Consider the following 16,155-nt stretch of genomic DNA (forward strand, 5'->3'; position numbering starts at 1 on the left):
CAACTATCTTACCTATTAATAAAAACGTATTTCACAATGTGTTTCACTGCACGGAGCAATGGCTGGGGATGAAACAAACGTGTCCTGGTGTCCATGCCCTGGTTCTCGTCCCGCCTCAAAGTCCTGTCACGGTCTCCCAGCTTTTATAACGCCTGCATGCTCATTTGCTCCACAACTCCACCATTCCTGCATGAACTCCTCCTTGTCGTTGCGAAAATAATAGTTAACTTGTATCTTTGCAAATTCTGTATTATTATTATTTTTTTTTACTTTGGTCTGGTTCACTGTTACACTCTTGAATAGCTCATGTACTGTAGTGTACCTAATGGGGTGGATACCACATACGGACTTTTAGTGGACTTTTAAGTGAATATATAGTCCACAAATTGCATTTATATACAGTATATTGTTACTATTTGGGAGTAGTGAAGGAGTGCATGACTCCCAATACAGGCCAGGAGAGACAACTATGAATATATAATGTATTGAAAATAATACTTTGTGTATTCTTGTAAATTGAAAATAAACTTATTTTCATTGCAAATGGTCGCACCCCCCCCCCCCCCATTCATTTCCTAAATAGGTGTCCCCTTCAGGAACCACTCGTTTTTCTGTGTACTATCGCCCAATACGTATAATAAACAAATCCTCCTTGGCAAGGGGAGGTGCCAAAGTGGACCAAGACTTCCTCGGCTGCTATGTACGTGCTGCGGGCCTCGTTTCTGCTCGGTCCGACTCGGCAGTACGGAAATTTGCGGATTCTTTTTTTTTTTCTTGAGCGGGCGGAGGGAAAGTGCACACGTGGAAACCTGAGATTGACGCGTGTTTCGGCCATCGGAATATCGTGAATGTGACGTCGCTGAGCCTTGCCAACCAATCACAGCGCTCGAGAGGGAAAATGGGGAAAAAAGATGTTGTGAAACGGTTCAGAGGCGACGAGGATTTTGAGGAAAAAGTAAGGGTCTACTTCGATGAGGAAGTTTGGTCAAATGATGGAAAATTCAAAAAGTGCTCATTTTTATTTTAACTAACTTTTTCTTTTTGAAATATTAGGAGACACAACTACTTTGGGTAAGATGCTCACCCCCTTGGTTTTTCCCCTCTTTAGAATGTACTGTAGCTTTTTTTTTCTTCTCTTAAATGCTTTGTGCTTACTTATTTTAAATAAGCCGTACATTATAAAACTCACATACAACTTTCTGCTTTATTTTTTTACCCTTTTTACTGATAAATATCTTTTTTCAAGATCCCTACAAAAATACCACACCGCAATTTACATGTTTTAATCATTTATGTAATACAGAAAAATCTATCTAAAATTACAATTTATTCTCAATTTCCCCCATGTTTTGTTTATTTCGAATGTTCGAATGTACCTTTGTCTTGTGTTGTAAACTTGTATTGTGTAAAAAAAGAATCGTCTGCTTTTTGTTGATTTTAGAAGCTCCAAAAATAGCTTGCTGACAAACGAGCCAGGTCCTTATATCATTTCATTCTAAACTTACTTAAATTCATTTTAGTGTTTTTTGTCAGTGCACCTTTTGGCACAGCTGATGCTTCTATTTACATTTTCACAATTAATCAAAAACCCCAAGCACTATTTTTTTTAACCCTCACTCCCGCCTCTATTGTAACACAGCGGTTGCCACGGCGATGGTTTTGTTTTTCTCATTCTGAAGTGGTCTTGCCCGGAAACAAACATCCACTTATGTTTGAGCATCCTTGCTTTCAAAAGGTGACCGACCGTTTGATCATCATCTCCTAAAATTGATGCTTGCTGCGCTACTTGTGGAATCAAATCAAGCAGGTTGTCAGAAAATTATTCTCTAAATCGGATCTGAAGCTCCAAATGCGAGTGTGTACAAGCTAATTGCCTGTCATTATGTGTCATTACTGCGTGCTTCAATTCCAGCCTACCATTCCTTTTCCTGCTCAACCTTCTCACAACACGATGCAAAGTCATAACTAAAGTAAATATTTCCTTCAATGTCATCCCACTGCAGGAGTTGCATCATGGGGAGCTTCAAGGGCCACGCGCTTCCTGGGACCTTTTTCCTAATTGGCGGCCTCTGGTGGACGGCAAAGTACTCACTGTGGCACGCCACCCGCCGGAACAAGAACATCGGTTCCACCCGGCTGAGCAGCCGAGCGGCGCAACGTCGCCTGGAGGTCATAGAAAGCTCGCTGGTTCTCTTCTTCTCGTTAGCAGGTGAGCGCAAGCTGGTGACATCCCGCGGGGGGGTCCGTTATGTGATTGACCGCCCCCGTTTGTCATCCAGGGATGATAGCGGAGCAGTTCTTGGCCGACGGACCGAGACTCAGGCTGTACGACTCTGCGGAGAAGCAATGGAAAGACCTGATGAACTGGCAACACGCCACCATGTATCTCTTCTTCGGCCTGGCAGGATGCGTGTCCCTGATTGTCCACACCACCGAGGCCGCGCCCCTCGCCCTCGACAGGATGATGATGGCAATCGCCTTCTTTAATGAAGGTTGGACATTCAGTACAGAAAATAGTGAAACCCCTTTGAGAGGACGTTACCAAAAATGTTGTTCTTGCAGGGTTCCTCTTCCTTTATCACCTCCATGGCCGGTCCATGCTGGACGTGCATTTGCACATGTTGCTGCTCTACGCTGTTTTCGGCGGGGCGGTGGTGGCCTTCCTGGAGCTTTTTCACCGAGGCAACATCCTTCTGGAGCTGCTGCGCTGCGCCCTGACGCTGTTGCAGGGTAGCTGGTTCTGGCAGGTGAGTGGTCAAATATTTTCAGGTGACCCCACTAGTCCAAAGGTGCTATTCTGATTAAGTTTTGGAACATGCATTCGTTTTCATTCATCTCAGGCGGCGGCCATTTTGCTACTTTCCCACTAGCGGTCCCAGCAGAATTGCTAAGCAACCGCCTGAGTTTTCTCTCGTGTTTGCATCCCAGATCGGTTACGTGCTGTACCCTCCCAGTGGGGCCCAGTGGGACCCCAAGGACCACAACAACATGATGTTCATCACCATGTGCTACTCGTGGCACCTCGCCTTCGCCATGCTGGGCGTAGGCACGCTCTACTGCCTGGTCAGCTGGTGAGGATATGCAGCTAGTCAATCCGCTCCTTCTCCCAACAGTTAACATGTTGTTTTTTTTGTCGTCAATTCCTTCCTAGTGCCGTTCGCACCCGACTGAAGAAAACCCCCCCAGTGGAAATGGGCCTGTTGAAGCGCAGCAACAAAGACCCTGAATCTGAGGACGAGGCGGTGTGACGCCGACCACCGCCACCGTGGTCGTTTAAAATCAGGGACAATATGTTTGAGGTGTGAGGAGAATCATCCATCACTGCCTTCATGTGTTATTCGAACAGCCTTAAGTAGCTTGTATTTTCGGGGCCCATGATATCAACGGTAGCTAGCTATTCTGCTATTGCTATACTAGCCAGTATGAGCAGGGTGGGGCCCTGTTTTGCCAAACTGTTTGTATTTTATAACGTTATTTCATGTCATTACACTTGAGTATTGTTACGTCATATTTGGTCGTGAACAAACAAACAAACCACACACTTCTATTTATGTTCCTACAAACGTGTTAAGAAATAATGACGGTATCTTTTTAAGAGTGACTTGCACTTTATCACATGTTTTTTGCAACACTAATAAAAATATATTATGTCTAAATGTGCTTGTTATGTCAATAAATAGTAAAATGATGACTAATAAAACACTGGCGAGGCTTAAGTGGGGTTATAGCACCCCCTAGCAGCCATAAACGCCTGTGCACGAATCCTTTTAATTAATTCAATTTAAAAGACTGAGTCGTAAGTGTGGTTGCCAGGACAACGACAGGGCACGGTTTCTGCCCAAGAGCGACACTTCCGCTCTGACGAGCACAGGTAAGGGGTGGTGACGTCATCCAGCCGCTCAGGTAGGTCACGCCGTGCCACTCAGGGAAATCCTCGCAACATTTGTCCTCATTTCAAAAAGCAAATCCAAGAAGTAAACTCCAGATTTGGGTATGGATAAACTCAAATCGGTTTTAAGCGGCGAGGAATCGCGCAGAGAAGATAGGACGATTTTAGAGGTAAGCAAAAGAAGACTAATTTGTGGTGCCCTTTCATTGGATCATTAATTGCCGCGGTCGTTTGTGCAGGCGGCGAACGAAGCATCCACGTTGGGCTGGGGGACTCGCGTGAAAGGATTCATCGCCTGTTTTGTGATCGGAGGAGTTTGCGCCATTCTCGTAAGACCCACACGGAAACGGGCAACATTTTGTCGGGGAGGAGAAAGCTGAGTGTAGCCTTGTTGTCGTTTTACTGGTTGGTCTCGCTCTCAGGAATGTTGCTGATGCTCTGACTTTACATTGTTCTTTTCAATCCGTTTTTATTTATTTTTAATATAAATTGCATTCTACTCAACTGTGCCTGATTTTCAAAAACTCTATTTTTTTTAAATACTCATAGTGGACCAAAACATTTTAAACTGAGTCTGAATTCCTATCATTTGAATAAATCCACCAAATTACTCCACATTTAACATTTTAAAACAAAAGATGAATCGTTGTGTTTTGCAGGGGGTGTGCTTACTTTTCATCCCCAGGATCGGCATCATCCTATTTATCGTCTTTTACACGTTTGGAAATATTTGTACCCTGGCAAGGTTAGTGTGTGTACCGGTGTGTGTCGTGAGGCAATATCAAAAGTCTCCACACCCTTTTAACCCCACCCCAAACGAATGTTTGTGCTATACAGTACCATGTTCCTGATGGGCCCCATGAAGCAACTGAAGAGGATGTGTGACAAGACAAGAGCGTTGGCAACCACCATAATGATTGTGAGCTCATTTTGTCCACTTGAAAGTGCAATGATCACCACTATACCACTTTTTGAAATTGGGTGTTTATTTTTTGCACTGAAAAATACAATTTTTTGTGTGTGTTTTATTTCAGACTTGTCTAGTCTTGACTCTCTGTGCCGCTTTCTGGGTGAGTGACTTAAGTTGGCTTAGAATAAACTTTAGTTCAAGCCAACTTGCCAGTAATTGTATCTTTTTTGGTTCTAGTGGAAAAACTTTGGTCTGGCGTTGCTGTTTGTCATCCTGCAAGTGTTGTCGTTCACTTGGTGAGTTTATCATCTTTCCTTTTCAAATATCACCTCGTAGTTACAGACCTTGCTGGACTTAAACTGCTGGTTTGTTTACAGGTACAGCCTTTCTTACATCCCATTTGTCAGGTTTGTCATTTTAACATTGTCACTAATAAAAATAAATACATAGATATAACTTGATATTGAACTGCTTTTGTAGCTTTGGTCTAACCTGATAAAAATTACTTTGCAGGGATGCCATCTTGAGGTTGGTGGCCATGTGCATGAAATGAGGTCTTTGCCTGGTGACATCAATATTGCAGTTTTTTATTTAAGGGAGAGGTGTGTGTGTCCCCCCCCCCTGCCTTTTTTATTTTTTATAAATAAAAGTGGGGTGCATGTGCATTATGTATATTTCATTCTTCCTGTATCTTTTTGTATGTTTATACACAACTATGCCTTAGTGATACGCTGTTGGTTTTTGTTGTATAGTTTATATTTCATTTTAAATTAAAATGTTCTACCTGAAATGTTTCTGCTACTGTAAAGTATCACAACTTGATGCATCACAATAAAAAACGTAAAAAAAAAAGCCAAAGGCATATGCATGTTAACATTGTATTATTATTTTTGTTTCTGATCATTTTACTTTTCGTGTCGACGAGTCACGTGACGGAACTGTTTGGCAGTCTCGCCTGTATTTCATTTTTATATTCCCATAACAAAAAAATGAATTTGTTGCTTAAGATGAAACAATAAAACAGGCTTGGATCAAATCACAGCGTTGTATTTTATAATTTCAAGAATTTTGAAAAGTTGAATAACTTCCGGCATCACGTGACAACTCGGAAGTGTTTTCGACTTTGAGGGCGGGGCATAGGGCTCAGTTTAGACGCCTGTACACATTAATATTTTCAGTTTTGGTCCCTTTTGATGTAAAAAATATGATGGAATTATTGTTGAAGATTAAAAACAGCGTGCCCGCCAAAAAGAAGACGACTTTGACTCAGAGCGACTTGCAGCGTTGGGGTTTAAAAGGTAACTTTTACAGCAAAGCGGCGGGAAGTTTCAATTATCTCTTCCATTCGTAAGGAAGCTACGATGGACTTTGGTTTGGCTCTCGAACAGGGATCCAGCTGAGGACCTACCAGCTGCATGGCGTCCAGTGGCTGACTCAGTGCCTGAACAACCAGCAGGGATGCATCCTGGGAGATGAGATGGGCTTGGGGAAAACTTGTCAGGTTTGAGAATGAACAAGTTTCTCCATAATATTGTCTTTCGTTGCATATGACTGACTTGTGGTCGCTCTGCAATGTTTTTTATTTATTTATATTATTTACTTTAAATTGTTTTGTCCGTTCAGACCATCAGCCTGTTGGTGTACATGTCAGGCGCTCTTGATGTCAAAGGTCCATTTTTAATTCTTAGCCCGCTCTCCGTCATGGAGAATTGGAGGAGTGAGTTGGAACGGTAAAGATGTTTGAGTCTAGCATCATAAAATAATAATGAAAGCCTGTAAAAGTTTCAGCTTGTTTTTTTCCCCCCCCCATCCAGTTTTGCACCATCTTTGACTGTGCTATGCTACAAGGGAGACAAAGAGAGACGGATTGAGATTCAAGGAGACGCTCAAGACTTCCATGTTCTGCTCACTACATACGAGGTGTGTGAACATGGAGGAACATGTTTGTCGATTCCTCTGCTTTTTAAAAAAAATGGCCTGTTTTTTCAGCTCTGCCTCAAAGATGCTTCCTTCCTGAGACGGTGAGTGTCCTCTCAAAAATTCAAATGATTGGATTTAAAGTCCAAACTCAAATAGACTAAGGTAGCCATCCCAAGTAAAGATGTTGTTTGATGAAGTTATTTAACAACTTGGCCACTAGGTGGCGACATCGCTCCCTTGTGTTTTCAGATTTTGTATTATTTGTATTGTTTAATTCCCTCACCCTTTGGTATAATGAAATCAGGATTTCTTTTCTTACCATTTCGCCGTTGCCGCCCCCCCTCAGCTGGAAGTGGAAGGTTCTAGTCATAGACGAGGCTCACCGGCTCAAGAACCAGAACTCTCTGCTCCGGAAGACCCTGACGGAGGTACTGGGTGGGCGCCATCTTTGTTGTTATCATCATCACTAATACATTCCTGTCTAGTTCTCAGTGGGTTTCCGGGTTCTACTGACCGGCACGCCTATCCAGAACAACCTGCAGGAGCTCTACTCCCTGCTGAGTTTCATCCAGCCCGCCATCTTCTCGGAGGACGACGTCGACGGGTTTGCCCGCTCTTACGCCGATGTGCGGAATCGACCTGCGCTCGGTATGATTGAACCCAAAAACATTTGTCTGCATACAGAAAATTAGAGGATGCACAACTTCTGAAACATCTCCAACAAATGAAAAAGTTCTACATACATGTTACGTGTCGGCCCCTTAGCCACCGAGCTCCAGAGCATCCTGGAGCCCTTCTTGCTCCGCCGGGTCAAGTCGGAGGTGGCGGTGGATCTGCCCAAGAAGACGGAAGTGGTGGTCTACCACGGCATGTCTGCGCTGCAGAAGAAATACTACAAAGCCCTCCTCATGAAAGATGTCGGTGAGTGTCACTTCCAGGATTTTATTGGACCATCTAAGGATGGTGACAATGGGCTTTCTTCTTCAAGAGGCTTTTGGTAGCGACCAAAGCAACAAGACCCGTTTGCTGAACATCCTGATTCAGTTGAGGAAGTGCGTGGACCACCCGTATCTGTTTGACGGTAAGGTGACTTCAGCTCGTTTCAGGCGCGGCTTCCCATGAGGTTTAAATGTGTTTTTTTTTGTTTCGCCCAGGAGTGGAGCCTGAGCCGTTTGAGATGGGGGAACATCTGGTGGAAGCCAGCGGCAAACTCTGCCTTCTTGACAGCATGCTGGCCTACCTGCAGCAAGGGTGCGTGACTTTGCTGTCACCCGCTGGATCGTAAATAAATGCTAGAAATTTTTCAAAACTCATTAAAAATGAACAGAAAATTATCAATTAAAAAGAAAAGTTAAATATCTTACATTTTTATGATTTTTTTTTATTTGATTGGCTTCACGTTTACTTAGGGCTCCTTAAAACCTTTTTTTTAATGTGGCTCGCTGTAGCGGCCATCGAGTTCTGCTCTTCTCCCAGATGACCAGGATGCTGGACATTGTTCAGGACTACTTGGAGTACAGAGGTCAGCGCTCTTAGCAGCAGGCGTACCTCACGTGACCAAACAAATCGGATTCCTTTTCCACGCAGGTTTCAGCTACGAGCGCCTGGACGGCTCGGTCCGCGGCGAAGAACGCAATCTCGCTGTGAAGAACTTCAGCAGCAAAGACGTTTTCGTCTTCCTGCTTAGCACCAAAGCAGGTGAACTTGCACACTCGTCACATCTTGCATCTTCAGCTAAAACGTGTGTGAGGGAGGAAAGCGAGAGCCCGATGAAAGCAGATAAGATCTGCCACAGGATGACGAAAACAAGGCCATTGCGCTGCGTGACGGCAGCCACTTCCTGTCACTTTCCTGATATACTTTGGCCTTCACGTCCTGCATGAGTCTTCAAGTCGAAAGTTAATCAAAAGGCTGATTTAGTTTGTGTACAATATTGTGGAATATGAATTAAGTAGCTAAATCGATTTTCCATATTGATTTCATTTATTACCTTCAAAAATATCACGCAGGAGGCGTCGGGCTGAACCTCACGGCCGCCGACACGGTCATTTTCATGGACAGCGACTTCAACCCTCAAAACGACCTGCAGGCGGCCGCACGCTGTCACCGCATTGGCCAGAGCAGGTGTCCGCCTCGATCGTGATGTCATCGTTTACCTGGACAGAAAAAATGAAAACGAAAAACACTTTTTTTTAATTATCTTCAGAGGGTGTGTGACTTATATTTTTGGCGACAGGCCGGTGAAGGTGATCCGCCTGCTGGCCAGAGACACGGTTGAGGAGATCATGTACTCGCGCGCCGTCTCCAAGCTGGAGCTCACCAACACGGTGATCGAAGAGGGACGCTTCTCGCTGCTGGAGCGAGCCCAGTCGGCGGCGGCCGGACTTCATGTGAGCATGATTCTTTTGGGGGGGGCTTCCAATATACAGAAAATAAAACATATTGTTTGGAGAAACCATTTCCAAATATGCTTTCCTTAGCTCAGTGAGATCTTGAAGTTTGGCGTGGACAAGTTGCTGTCTTCGGACGAGAGCTCGGTCCAGGACGTGAAACTGGAGAAGATCCTCGGCGCCTCACGCGACGGCCGCTGGGCACCTGACCAAGATGATGTCGGCGAAGCGCCTTCCCCCTCGCGAGACGATGAAGACAGCGACTCGGAATCTGACAGGCAGAGTACGTTTTCACCGTGGAGCTTCTCATCTGGAGCTCAACAAGGGTTGAAAATGTCAACCCGTGATTGCCCTCCCAGACCACATGTACTACTTTGAGGGAAAGGACTACAGCAAGGACCCCAGCTCGGAAGACCAGAGAAGCTTCGAGCGCCTGCTGGAGCAACAGCTCGCCGAGTCGCCGAAAGCTGGCGGGGAAGGACGAAGTCTACGAAACAAAACCGACGTACGACTTTCCCCATTGACACCCAACAGACGACAGTAGGATCTGAATGATACCGTATTTGTTTCAGGTGTCGTCGGCGACGGGGCTCATCTTCCCGACCAGGAAGCGGCGTCCTCTCACGGAGGCGGAGCTGGAACTGCGCCGACAGAAGCGCCAGGAGGCGGCGGCCAAGCGGGCCAAATATGAGGCAGAGGCCAAGAAGAAGCAGGAGGAGCACAAGTACAAGAAAAAGTCCGTTTCGGGCACACATTCGACGGCGTACCACCAACCAAAAAGTTCACGTTGCATCGTCATTCCACGCAGGATGGCGTGGTGGGCGTCCCAAGGCTACACATCCCGCTGCCTGAAATCTGCGGACAGCGAGGAAGACGAGGAAGAGGAGGAGGACGGCAGCAGCGTGAGCTCGGCCGACTCGGACAGCGGCGCCATCAGCTACGTCCTGGGAGACGTCACGCATCCTCACACCGCGCGTGGGGACGCCATCATCGTCCACTGCGTGGGTACGTGCCACGCCTTGTGACCCGCTCGTTCGACGCATCATCTTAGAAATAAAATACATTTTCTTAGATGACTCGGGCTGGTGGGGGAAGGGAGGCTTGTTCACCGCGCTGGAGGTGCGGTCGGATGAACCACGGCGCCAGTACGAGCTAGCAGGAGAGATGAAAGGTATGAGAAGAAGAAAAAAATGTTGGCAGGAGAATCGATAACGTAACAAATGCTTTGTTTTCCTGCCACAGACTTGGATGTCGGAAACGTGCTGTTTTTTCCCATCGATGACAAACAGTCCCGATTGGACGGGAACGATCACGTGGGTTTCCGAAAATATACTCACATGTGCGGATGCGATGTGACTTCCTGTCTTGATTTCCATCACGATGTTCGGTTTTTTGAGTATCCTCTGCTCCCTCCTCAGCTGGCCCTCATCGTCGCGCAGCAGCGAGATAAAGCCAACAAGTTGTCCGGAATCTTTCTGACGGCACTCGACCAAGGCCTGAGGAAGATTCACGCCGCCGCTAAACGGCACAAAGGTGGAAAACGTATCAATAAAATCCAAATGCACTCAGTCAGCCACTTTGTTAGGTACACCTGCAATATTGTGTCCCATTTTTAATTCTTTACGTTACTCTTACCTTTATGATTTTTTTCACAATATTTTATGTCAATAATTATATTTTTTTAGAATATTTACATGTTAAGAAAAATGATTAGAACGGAATTAGATAACGTTTTTTTTAAAGATGTAATATTGCAAAAATGACATTTAATTTTCGAGGGAAACAGTCACATTTTACAACAATAAATTGTATTTTTTTTGAGGTAAAAGTTTTTTTTTTTAAGAAAGCAAAGTGATAATACTACACGAAGTGACGTTTCACGAGTATTCTACAAATAACTGTTGTTATTAATAACTTGTAGTTGATTTCTCACACTGCAGGTTTGAGCAACATTTTCTTGGCGTTGTGGCGGCGTTTTTTTTCTGTGTCATGGTTAGACTTGACTGACGGGATATGCTAGGACACCCCCCTCTCCCGTCACCGCCGTACCTCTGTGGCTACACTGGAATGCGTGCTAGGTCACATGGTTGGCTGATACTTGAAGTGTTCTTTTTCTTCACGCTTAAGCGAGCGTGCACCTGCCTCGCATCGGCCACGCCACCAAGGGCTTCAACTGGTACGGCACCGAGCGTCTGATCAGAAAACATCTGGCTTCCAGAGGCATCCCCACTTTCATGTATCCTTTTTTTTTTGGCAGGGTTGGGGAATGGCCTGACGTGCAATTCTAAAAATAGATCAAATGATATTCATATCTCCTATTAACGTCACCTTTGAGCTTCCGCTTCCCTTAACCTGGCTGACAGATACTATCACAATCGCAGTGGCAAAAACAAACCCACCGCCGCCACCTCTTCGGCGCAAGCGAGCAGCTCGGCCGCCGCGGATGCACAGGAGACAGGCCCGTCCTCCCCGCGGACTTCCTCGGAGCTGCCATGTTTCATGAAGGGCATCCGTGTGTTTTTCTACAACCTGACGGCAACGGACAGGAAGAGGCTGGCCCGCTACCTCGTCACATATCCTTGATAACCGCAACCTGATGGAATAGAAAGAAGCGCAACCATGAGAAATACCGTAATTTTCGGACTATAAGTCGCACCGGAGTATAAGTCGCACCAGCCATAAAATGCCCAAAGAAGTGAAAATATATGTATATAAGTCGCTCCTGAGTATAAGGCGCCCCCCCCCACCCAAACTATGGAAAAAAAACGCGACTTATAGTCCGAAAATTACGGTAATGCTCAAAAGTCACACTGCAATCCCTTTTTTTTTTTTATTGTATTTGAATCACGCTTCCTTAGCTGCAGCGCACTTATGACGGCGATGAAGATGAGGTGATGAGCGACAAAGTCACGCACATAGTCGCCCAAGTGGAGCACGAGGTCCACGCTCAGGTTAGCCGTGGCAATTTTAACCCCTCTGACGTCATCTGCACACGTTGATGTGATTTTTTGTTTTGTTTTGTCGCGTGCGAAAGCAGGAGCTGCGGGAATTGACGCACCGCTACCATCGAGCCCTGCTGGTCGGCAAGGCCTGGCTGGAAGCTTGCTTTTCCCAACAGAAACAAGTCGGCAGCGCAGCCTTCATACTCGCCCTTACATAACACTTTAGGTTTAATCGTCTTAGCTGTGTGTGAGAACAATAAAAGCAATGATCACTTTATGCCTGTTTTCATTTTTGGAGACAACCTGCACCAGGTTACAACGAGCTGACAGAAAGAGATTGACTACCACTGACTTCAAACGGAAACAATGACAAAAATGTGTTTTGCTCGCCCAGCGATACTCCTAAGGCGTTTTTTTTTCTTATTTCCCCCAGAACAAATAAACAAAATGTATCCAACGGAATCTTTCTAAGTGAGAAGAATTCCCACAGGGATTTGGACTTAATTTGAGTAGTACTGTCCAGTCTTTACCTTTTGCTGTATCGTCACCTCACTGAAGATCTTTGCCATGTTCTTCTCTATCTTTCTTTTATCAGCCAGGTCTTCTCTCTGAATCGGCTGATGTCATGGCGTACTACCATCCTGTGTGAGTGAGGCACCAACTATTCATTTTCATTGACCTCTGCTCCTGCAAATACCTTAATTAAGTACATTGGGGGGGGGGGGGGGTTACGGAGCAACACAATTGGTTGAAAAATATTGAGAAATACTCAATGTTTAAGTTAGTGAAATCTTTTATATTGTGTAAATGTGCAATCAAGTCAATATGTGGGACTCTGAATAAATGTAAATAGCTGAAAGTGCGTGGGAAGTCGGCGGCAGGCGGGACTTGGCGGAAAGCCCAAGACAAGACAGCGAGTGCACTTCACCACCACACGTCAGATCACAAGGCAAAATTGAACCGAGCAAGCGTCTTCAAAGTAGCCGCCGAGCAAACTCGTTTTCCAGCGAGGGAATTAGGATTCTCACAACCAAAACAGGCTTGAGCGACGGTAAGATTTATTAATTTTTTTCTTGCATTTGTGTAACTTGACAGTTAAAAATTTTTTTTTTTTTTAATCCAGCAGTATAAATATTGTAACGACGCAGAAGGTATGGAAGTTTTTTTTCCTCGTGAGATCTTTAGCAAAGGAAAAAAATATGTGAGCGAAAATATATTGAGGTCATACACACAACCGCGAATGTCATTTTAAATGTCACTTTAGACGTCATTCAATGGAACAAATTGCGCGATGATAAAAAGAAGGACTTTATGCAGACCTGGGCGTGAGTGGATCAAACAACTTTAAGTGTTAGTTTTCAAAGCGACGTCATCGCACGTGAACCAACTCACCCGTGTCAAGCTAATAAACTCCGAGTGTGCGTGTCTGTGTTCTTGTCTTTCTATATTTGTGAGACCCCATCCTTGCCTATGCACATTCTTCTTGCATACCACGGCCTTCTTTCTCCTTTACTGTTCATTTTAACATAAAACAAACTACATTTTGAGTATTAAAACAACCACATAACTTTGTCCACTGGTTTTATATTAGCGCAAAATGAGAAACACCATTTTCCACTCTATTGCTGTGCGTGTGTGGTTGTTTTTCTATTTTGTGTGATACGGCCTTAACATTTCACTGTAACGTGTTACATTTTTTGGGTGGAGACATTTTGAATCCTCAACACAATCATAAATAATTGCGGCAAAAACATAAAATGCATGGTGGGCAGAGTAGGCGACATTTTAGTTACTTTAGAATAATATGACTCAAGTAAAAAGTAACTTTTTTTTTTTTTTAATCAGAGTATGTTGCATTAATACATGTGTGTTTGTATCAAGTGCAATGTGAACACACACATGGATATACGAAGGCTCAATCATGCTGCCAGCTTGCAAATCTCCAAATAGGTGAGTGACACAAAACTTGCTTTTAAAAGAAAAGTGTTTCTTTACCAAAGTGCAGCCAAAAAGAGTCTTATTGGTAATAATCAAGTTGTAATGACACCATTTGCCACTAGGTGGCAGGTGTCACTTAGCAGCACTTCTGATACTTCAGTTTAATTTCATTGCTTCCTGAGCAACAGCAACACACCCCAAGAGGACGATGAAACCATGAGCGCAGAACAGCGAGAAGCAAACGCCCCCAAACTAGACTCGGCCCCCCTTTACAACCACTCCGGCGCCTCCACCCGGCTTGGCCCGCCAAGTTCGGAGCAGGACAGGGAACGCAACCCAGAAGAGAATTCCTTCTCCGGCCTGAGTTCCTGTTCCTTCCCGCCGGCTCCGTTTCCGAGTCTGGCGGACGGCAGCTGGCCGCAGCAGTCCAGTTTCTCCGGCGATTGGTCGGGATATCCCAGCAGCGGACCCCCGTCCGGCTCGGACCCCACAGAACTCTGTAGCTGCTGCAGCCAGAGCTTCCGGTCCGGACATAAGTTGAGCCTGGAGCAGCCGTGCTCGCTACGCTCCGAGCCGCCCAGTCGGCACCACACGCTTCCGCCGTACATGTGCTCCCCGCCGGGAGCCGCCTGCTGCGCCCGTTGTCCCTCCGATGCCCCGGCCGGGGGCCCCGTTAAGCTGCCGTGGCATCAGAACAGAGCGGCTTACGCCCCGCAGCAACGTGAGTCCGGACTTGTCGCTGCGTACATTTTGCTGGGCTGTTCTCAGCTTTACTTTTGTTGTTAACACGCAGGTGACTGCAGACCCCCTTGGGAACGATTCACCCCGACGTGAGTTCATCTTTGGAATTCTTTAAACAAAGCAGATCATAGGATTCAGCGATATCAGCCTGCTTTGCTAAATCTTTTCTTTGGCAGGGGCGGCCACAGCATTCCACCTGCGGAGAAGCCGCTGACGCAGAGCATGCCGTTGTCCCTGGAGCAGAGTAAGTAGCCCATGGGACTCCGGAGAGAAGCGTGATTGGCCATCTAAAGCTAAATCACATCTACATGATTGCAGGGAGGGTGTTCGTCACGTACGAGGCGGACGATGACGCGCACGTCAACGAGATCATCAATTTCGTCGCCCTGCTGCGACATAACGGCTTCGATACTCACGTAAGACATTTGGTCACCATACTTCCCAGTCCAGAGAGTGACGGCAATATCAAACGTGCTGCTTTCAGATTGACATATTCGAGCAACAATTCCGCAGCATCAGCAAGATCGACTTCATGGAGCGCTACCTCAGCGAGGTGAGTTGCCGTTCTGGGGTGTCGGTCAGCAGCGCAAACTGACCGGTGTCGTCTACTCCCCCTCAGAAGGAATACCTGATTATCATCGTCATCAGCCCCAAGTACCACGAGACCGTCACCGCCTCCCACGTCAGCCCCGACAACGACGAGAGGATGTGCAACACTGTCTACATCCACAAACAGGTCCCCGATAAAGAACCCCGACTGGAACTTACCACTGGTTGGCTTCTTGTTGATGATTCTTTTCTGTTCAGCTTCAGAATGAGTTCATCCAGAACGGAAGCAAGAATTTCCGATTCATTCCCATTTTGTTCCCTGGGGCAAAAAAGGTAAGATTGAATGTACTGGACTGTATTAAAAGGAAAATATAAATTTAAAACCCTTCCAAATTCAACAAAAGTTATTAAAATAAAAGTAAAAAAAAGTCAAATCAACAGTTTTACCTGTGAAAGAAGTTGAGCAACCCTCTCCACGTGTTTGCGTTGCCTACAGCGTCACGTTCCCAACTGGCTGCTGAACACGCACGTGTACGGTTGGCCGCGCGACCGCGACGACATCCTGCGACGGCTGATGAGGGTTGAGAAATACAACCCGCCACCCATCGGAGAACTGCCCACCATCGTGTCCATCCCTATATAGAGCTTTTCTCAACACGCTGAGAAGATGAAAAGACATTTTTGTGACTTCAAGGGTAAAGGGCTCCTGGGATTTTGGATTGGACTTTTTTTTTTTTTTTTTTTTTACATTGCCTTTGTAATGTTATAGGAAAGACATGTTTAATAAAACTTGTTAAAAATATGTTTTTTAAATGGATATAAAAGTGTGTGGGGGAGAGAAGGTGAAAATGGAGGGACGCCCCAACAGCACCTTCA

The 16,155-nt window shown here is 45.6% G+C and overlaps 4 protein-coding genes and 1 long non-coding RNA gene across 11 annotated transcripts; 4 read left to right on the forward strand and 1 right to left on the reverse strand.

The window, feature by feature from the left end:
- The first annotated feature begins 703 nt into the window (after positions 1 to 703).
- Positions 704 to 3,656, forward strand: tmem45a (transmembrane protein 45a). The gene is made up of 6 exons (XM_061296545.1): positions 704 to 1,071; positions 2,004 to 2,209; positions 2,280 to 2,492; positions 2,563 to 2,747; positions 2,929 to 3,071; positions 3,152 to 3,656. The coding sequence occupies exons 2-6, from the start codon at positions 2,014 to 2,016 to the stop codon at positions 3,246 to 3,248; spliced, it is 834 nt and encodes a 277-aa protein (XP_061152529.1). The 5' UTR covers positions 704 to 1,071; positions 2,004 to 2,013; the 3' UTR covers positions 3,249 to 3,656.
- Positions 3,657 to 3,851: 195 nt separating this feature from the next.
- Positions 3,852 to 5,835, forward strand: sft2d2a (SFT2 domain containing 2a). Its single transcript, XM_061296546.1, has 8 exons — positions 3,852 to 4,059; positions 4,129 to 4,218; positions 4,549 to 4,634; positions 4,727 to 4,808; positions 4,924 to 4,959; positions 5,037 to 5,095; positions 5,177 to 5,206; positions 5,313 to 5,835. The coding sequence occupies exons 1-8, from the start codon at positions 3,994 to 3,996 to the stop codon at positions 5,350 to 5,352; spliced, it is 489 nt and encodes a 162-aa protein (XP_061152530.1). The 5' UTR covers positions 3,852 to 3,993; the 3' UTR covers positions 5,353 to 5,835.
- A 71-nt stretch (positions 5,836 to 5,906) lies between these two features.
- On the forward strand, positions 5,907 to 12,328 carry chd1l (chromodomain helicase DNA binding protein 1-like). Of its 2 annotated transcripts, none has more exons than XM_061296537.1 (25): positions 5,907 to 6,097; positions 6,188 to 6,300; positions 6,423 to 6,529; positions 6,614 to 6,719; positions 6,789 to 6,820; positions 7,066 to 7,147; positions 7,205 to 7,367; positions 7,485 to 7,640; positions 7,708 to 7,800; positions 7,874 to 7,970; positions 8,168 to 8,241; positions 8,307 to 8,417; positions 8,729 to 8,843; positions 8,956 to 9,109; positions 9,200 to 9,392; positions 9,469 to 9,614; positions 9,682 to 9,845; positions 9,918 to 10,114; positions 10,182 to 10,280; positions 10,352 to 10,422; positions 10,528 to 10,642; positions 11,237 to 11,345; positions 11,473 to 11,679; positions 11,976 to 12,060; positions 12,144 to 12,328. In XM_061296537.1, the coding sequence occupies exons 1-25, from the start codon at positions 6,004 to 6,006 to the stop codon at positions 12,267 to 12,269; spliced, it is 3,009 nt and encodes a 1,002-aa protein (XP_061152521.1). In that variant the 5' UTR covers positions 5,907 to 6,003; the 3' UTR covers positions 12,270 to 12,328. The 2 variants fall into 2 exon arrangements, with proteins under 2 accessions (XP_061152521.1, XP_061152522.1); XM_061296538.1 differs by having other exon boundaries at positions 12,147 to 12,328.
- Positions 8,412 to 12,724, reverse strand: LOC133166563 (uncharacterized). Its single transcript, XR_009717823.1, has 4 exons — positions 12,582 to 12,724; positions 10,447 to 11,702; positions 8,710 to 10,155; positions 8,412 to 8,604 (listed from the first exon to the last, which is right to left on the reverse strand). It is a non-coding gene; the product is annotated as an uncharacterized LOC133166563 (long non-coding RNA).
- A 219-nt stretch (positions 12,725 to 12,943) lies between these two features.
- On the forward strand, positions 12,944 to 16,081 carry traf3ip2l (TRAF3 interacting protein 2-like). Of its 6 annotated transcripts, none has more exons than XM_061296543.1 (11): positions 12,952 to 13,102; positions 13,175 to 13,202; positions 13,897 to 14,001; positions 14,178 to 14,710; positions 14,783 to 14,819; positions 14,907 to 14,974; positions 15,049 to 15,146; positions 15,215 to 15,283; positions 15,350 to 15,466; positions 15,538 to 15,612; positions 15,776 to 16,081. In XM_061296543.1, the coding sequence occupies exons 3-11, from the start codon at positions 13,973 to 13,975 to the stop codon at positions 15,920 to 15,922; spliced, it is 1,173 nt and encodes a 390-aa protein (XP_061152527.1). In that variant the 5' UTR covers positions 12,952 to 13,102; positions 13,175 to 13,202; positions 13,897 to 13,972; the 3' UTR covers positions 15,923 to 16,081. The 6 variants fall into 6 exon arrangements, with proteins under 6 accessions (XP_061152526.1, XP_061152527.1, XP_061152523.1 ...); XM_061296539.1 differs by having other exon boundaries at positions 13,933 to 14,001; XM_061296544.1 differs by having other exon boundaries at positions 12,966 to 13,102; positions 13,178 to 13,202; positions 13,933 to 14,001.
- Positions 16,082 to 16,155: the final 74 nt, after the last annotated feature.

The sequence above is a fragment of the Syngnathus typhle genome, linkage group LG14 (genome assembly GCF_033458585.1).
Source record: "Syngnathus typhle isolate RoL2023-S1 ecotype Sweden linkage group LG14, RoL_Styp_1.0, whole genome shotgun sequence".
Lineage (NCBI taxonomy): Eukaryota > Metazoa > Chordata > Actinopteri > Syngnathiformes > Syngnathidae > Syngnathus > Syngnathus typhle.

Excerpts from the sequence above, each read along its gene's own strand:
- tmem45a (XM_061296545.1), top strand. The coding sequence starts at position 2,014 with ATGGGGAGCTTCAAGGGCCACGCGCTTCCTGGGACCTTTTTCCTAATT. Across the intron at positions 2,493-2,562 it reads AATCGCCTTCTTTAATGAAG|GGTTCCTCTTCCTTTATCAC; the intron begins GTTGGACATTCA and ends TTGTTCTTGCAG. Across the intron at positions 2,748-2,928 it reads AGGGTAGCTGGTTCTGGCAG|ATCGGTTACGTGCTGTACCC; the intron begins GTGAGTGGTCAA and ends TTTGCATCCCAG.
- sft2d2a (XM_061296546.1), top strand. The coding sequence starts at position 3,994 with ATGGATAAACTCAAATCGGTTTTAAGCGGCGAGGAATCGCGCAGAGAA. Across the intron at positions 4,219-4,548 it reads GAGGAGTTTGCGCCATTCTC|GGGGTGTGCTTACTTTTCAT; the intron begins GTAAGACCCACA and ends TGTGTTTTGCAG. Across the intron at positions 4,809-4,923 it reads TGGCAACCACCATAATGATT|ACTTGTCTAGTCTTGACTCT; the intron begins GTGAGCTCATTT and ends GTTTTATTTCAG.
- chd1l (XM_061296537.1), top strand. The coding sequence starts at position 6,004 with ATGATGGAATTATTGTTGAAGATTAAAAACAGCGTGCCCGCCAAAAAG. Across the intron at positions 9,110-9,199 it reads CGGCGGCGGCCGGACTTCAT|CTCAGTGAGATCTTGAAGTT; the intron begins GTGAGCATGATT and ends TGCTTTCCTTAG. Across the intron at positions 9,393-9,468 it reads CTCGGAATCTGACAGGCAGA|ACCACATGTACTACTTTGAG; the intron begins GTACGTTTTCAC and ends TTGCCCTCCCAG.
- traf3ip2l (XM_061296542.1), top strand. The coding sequence starts at position 13,973 with ATGCTGCCAGCTTGCAAATCTCCAAATAG. Across the intron at positions 14,820-14,906 it reads TGGGAACGATTCACCCCGAC|GGGCGGCCACAGCATTCCAC; the intron begins GTGAGTTCATCT and ends TTTCTTTGGCAG. Across the intron at positions 15,467-15,537 it reads CTGTCTACATCCACAAACAG|CTTCAGAATGAGTTCATCCA; the intron begins GTCCCCGATAAA and ends TTTTCTGTTCAG.